Raw genomic sequence first — 3,553 nt, 5'->3', positions numbered from 1 at the left:
AATCCTAAAATATAGTCCAACAAAAATTAATAAAATTCACTAATATCCTAATTGATTACCTAGTAGGATTATATATAATCTACATGTATAACGGTTTATAAGTACTTAAAGAATTCCCCAACAAGGGTGTGCTTATTTATGTGTTACAACAATGCTGTCTAATATGAACATAATTTCTTTAAAATGTGTGAGATAGTTTTATTACTATACACCTGATTATATATATGAAGAGACATGTTTTAAAGGGCAATTTACTCAAATAAATAAAATAGGTGAAATCTTTACTCAAATACATAAAACAGATGTTTCTTACCTGATTGTGCAATTTGACACTTCTATGTAAACCGTGGAAAGCTACCACAGTTTACAATTTTAACATAAACCGTGGCAACCTACCACGGATTATGAATTGTGTGGTTTGTGTGTAAACCGTGGCAAGCTCCCACGGTTTATGAAGGGAGAATGTGAAGCATAAACCGTGGCAAGCTCCCACGGTTTATGAAGGAGAAAATTTGATCGTAAACCGTTGTAGGTTACAACAGTTTAGGAACACCGAAATTCTATATATATGTGGGTGACATTCTACTTGCACAAGAGATCATTCTCATAATGGCAAGTGAGGAGGAGAGTGTTCTTGCCTTAGTGCATTGCTCTGGGAAAATTAAAAAAAGTAAAAGCCATGGTGTGAAGTTCACAGACAAAGAACCATTGAGTGTGTTCATCAGTTCGTCAAGCACTTTGTCAGATCTAAAGAACAGCATCTTGCAAAAGCTTGGCAACTTTGGTACGAAGTGGGTGAAGAAGCTATTCTACAAGATTCCCATCGCAGTTGTCTCAACGGGTGTTCAGTATGATACCTTTGTGCTAGCGGTTGATGAAGATATTAGGGTTCTGTTCCATTGTGTTAGGAGTTTTCCAGAGATCCGAATTTACGAGTTGTTTGCGAAGTTGGAGGTTGGTGTCGATAGTTCTGGGGCATCAGCTCCATTTCATAGCTTGACTGCCGCAGGAGGTGCGTCTAGTTCGATGCCTGCGGTCAGACCGTATCTTCCGCCGGTGGGTTCCCCTACGTTCGCGGCTGATTTAGAGCGAACGGTGGTTGTTGGTTCTGTACAGTTGGAGAATGAAGAAATCTTTGAGCAGCCTGATGTCGGGCGCCAGTGGTTGCCAGTTACCTTATATGGAAGGCTTTGGTGAACCTGATAGAGTAGAGAATGCAATGTGTGAGGATGACTCTGACCAGGAGCCTGTCGATATCATCGGGGATAGCGACGATGACACAGGTGCCAATCCACATGCGCAGCATGGGCCTTCAAGTTCTGCTTCTCAACAGTACCCTCTACACTTCTCCACACTAAACTTGGAGGTTCTTGGTCAACAGAAGGACGGTGATAACACGGTCGGGGGCTCTTCTACAGAATTTCAGATTAGGCAATCTTTCGAAAATAAAGATGAGGCTGTGCTGAGTGTGAAGGACTATAGCATCCGGCGATGTGTTGAGTACAGAGTCATCAAATCAGATCATCTGAAGTATCATGGAAAATGCAAGCAATTCGGCAAGGGTTGTACTTGGTTGATTCACGTTGCGCTGCGTGCACGAAAGGGCACTTGGGAGGTTAGGAAGTACAACGGGCCACACACATGCTTGGCAACCTCTATTTCCAGTGATCACCGTCAGCTGGATTACCACGTTATCTGTGCAAGGATTCTTCCGTTGGTTAGGGCAGATGCTGCAGTTACGGTAAAGGTACTGCAACAAGCTACAGAAGCCGATTATGGTTTCAGGCCTAGTTACAGAAAGGTTTGGATGGCGAAGCAGAAGGCAGTGGCACAAATATATGGAGATTGGGAAGAGTCGTACGCGGAGTTGCCACGTTGGATGCTAGGAGTACAGTCAACAATGGCCGGAACAATAACCGTGTTGAAGACCTCTCCTGTTCGGCTTCGTGGTGAGGTTGATGAGTCGACGGTATACTTTCACCGATTATTCTGGACATTCCCACCCTGTATCGAGGCATTCCGTCATTGCAAGTCCCTCGTCAGTATTGACGGTACCCACTTGTATGGCAAGTATGGAGGGACACTGCTATTGGCGATAGCGCAGGATGGGAACTCCAACATCCTCCCCATTGCATTCACCCTTGTGGAAGGAGAAAATGCAGAGACGTGGTCATTCTTCTTGTCCAACCTACGAGAGAATGTAACTCCTCAGGAGGGTATCCTTGTAATCTCTGACAGGCATAATAACGGGATCAAGGCAGCGCTTGAGGCACCTGAGACTGGGTGGCTGCCTCCACGTGCTTTCCGAGCGTACTGTATTTGGCATGTGACAGCGAATTTTGCCCTAACTTTCAAAGGTAAAGATTCAAGGAGGATGTTAGTGAATGCTGCCTACGCAAAGACTGAAGCAGAGTTTTATTATTGGTTTGACATCATATGGACTGAGAATCCAGCAATGTGTGAATGGGCCAATCGGATGGAATACGACAAATGGACCCAACATGAGGATAGTGGTAGACGGTTCGGGCACATGACAACCAACATCAGTGAATGTGTGAACTCGGTGCTAAAGAGAACTCGAAACCTCCCGGTCACATCATTGGTTCAGTCAACTTACGGGAGGCTTGCTCAGTTTTTTGTGGTATGGGGACAAACAGCAGAGGCACAACTCGGATCCGGTAATGAATTTTGCCAGGCATTGGCCAAGGCAATTGATCAGAATCTAAGAGACTCAAGGTGCTTCACTGTCACGTTATACGACAGGCATCAATCGGAGTACACCGTGGCCGAGACAACACCAACCGGGCACTTCTCGCTGGGTAGCTATAGAGTTTCCCTTAAAGATCACAGATGCGACTGTGGCCAATTTCCAGCGCTGCATTATCCTTGTTGCAACGCCATTGCATGTTGCGCCTACTCCCGCCTTAATTGGGCATCATATGTTCACAAGGTCTATCGTATGAGTGAAGTTTTCAACGTTTACAAGCAGGGTTTTGTTCCGCCTATCCCGGAAGGCCTATGGCCTCCATATGCTGGGCCAACCATCATTCCTGATCCTAACATGAGGCGTGCAAAGGAAGGTCATCCAAGGGCAACCAGGATCCGTGGTAGTATGGATCAGTCTCTCGATATCCAGCTGAAGCGTTGTGGTGAAGGAACTGTGACCAGCGAAGACATACTACCGGGGGGGATGCGTAGATCTCATTACCTTGTTGTTTTAGTTGTTTTATTAACTGTTCAGTTGAGTTGTGTATGGTTGGTTAAGTCTATGAATGTCACCATGTTGATTTTCTGCATTAATTTCATATGAATAAAATTCGTTTATTTTAGATGTTTGATTGCATCAATGTGGTATCATTTAGACTGCGCATGATAACTGTGACGGAAATAATGTATATCATAGAATCTCAAACCGCTTAAACTATCAAATACATAGCAGATAACATATCATTTAGACTGCACACTATGATCAAATTTTCTCCTTCATAAACTATGGGAGCTTGCCACGGTTTATTGTAACACCCTACCATACAGAAGTCTTATGCTTAAGTCA

The 3,553-nt window shown here is 44.2% G+C and overlaps 1 protein-coding gene across 1 annotated transcript; it reads left to right on the top strand.

The window, feature by feature from the left end:
• The first annotated feature begins 1,219 nt into the window (after positions 1–1,219).
• On the top strand, positions 1,220–3,310 carry LOC107465755 (uncharacterized). Its single transcript, XM_016084726.2, has one exon. The coding sequence runs from the start codon at positions 1,220–1,222 to the stop codon at positions 3,308–3,310; it is 2,091 nt and encodes a 696-aa protein (XP_015940212.2).
• Positions 3,311–3,553: the final 243 nt, after the last annotated feature.

Source organism: Arachis duranensis, chromosome 9 (assembly GCF_000817695.3).
Source record: "Arachis duranensis cultivar V14167 chromosome 9, aradu.V14167.gnm2.J7QH, whole genome shotgun sequence".
NCBI lineage: Eukaryota > Viridiplantae > Streptophyta > Magnoliopsida > Fabales > Fabaceae > Arachis > Arachis duranensis.
Note: the sequence above shows the minus strand (reverse complement) of the source record. Positions and strands in the feature narration are given on the sequence as shown.

What these genes read in the sequence shown, in the direction of transcription:
- LOC107465755 (XM_016084726.2), top strand. Translation starts at nt 1,220, where the DNA reads ATGTGTGAGGATGACTCTGACCAGGAGCCTGTCGATATCATCGGGGAT.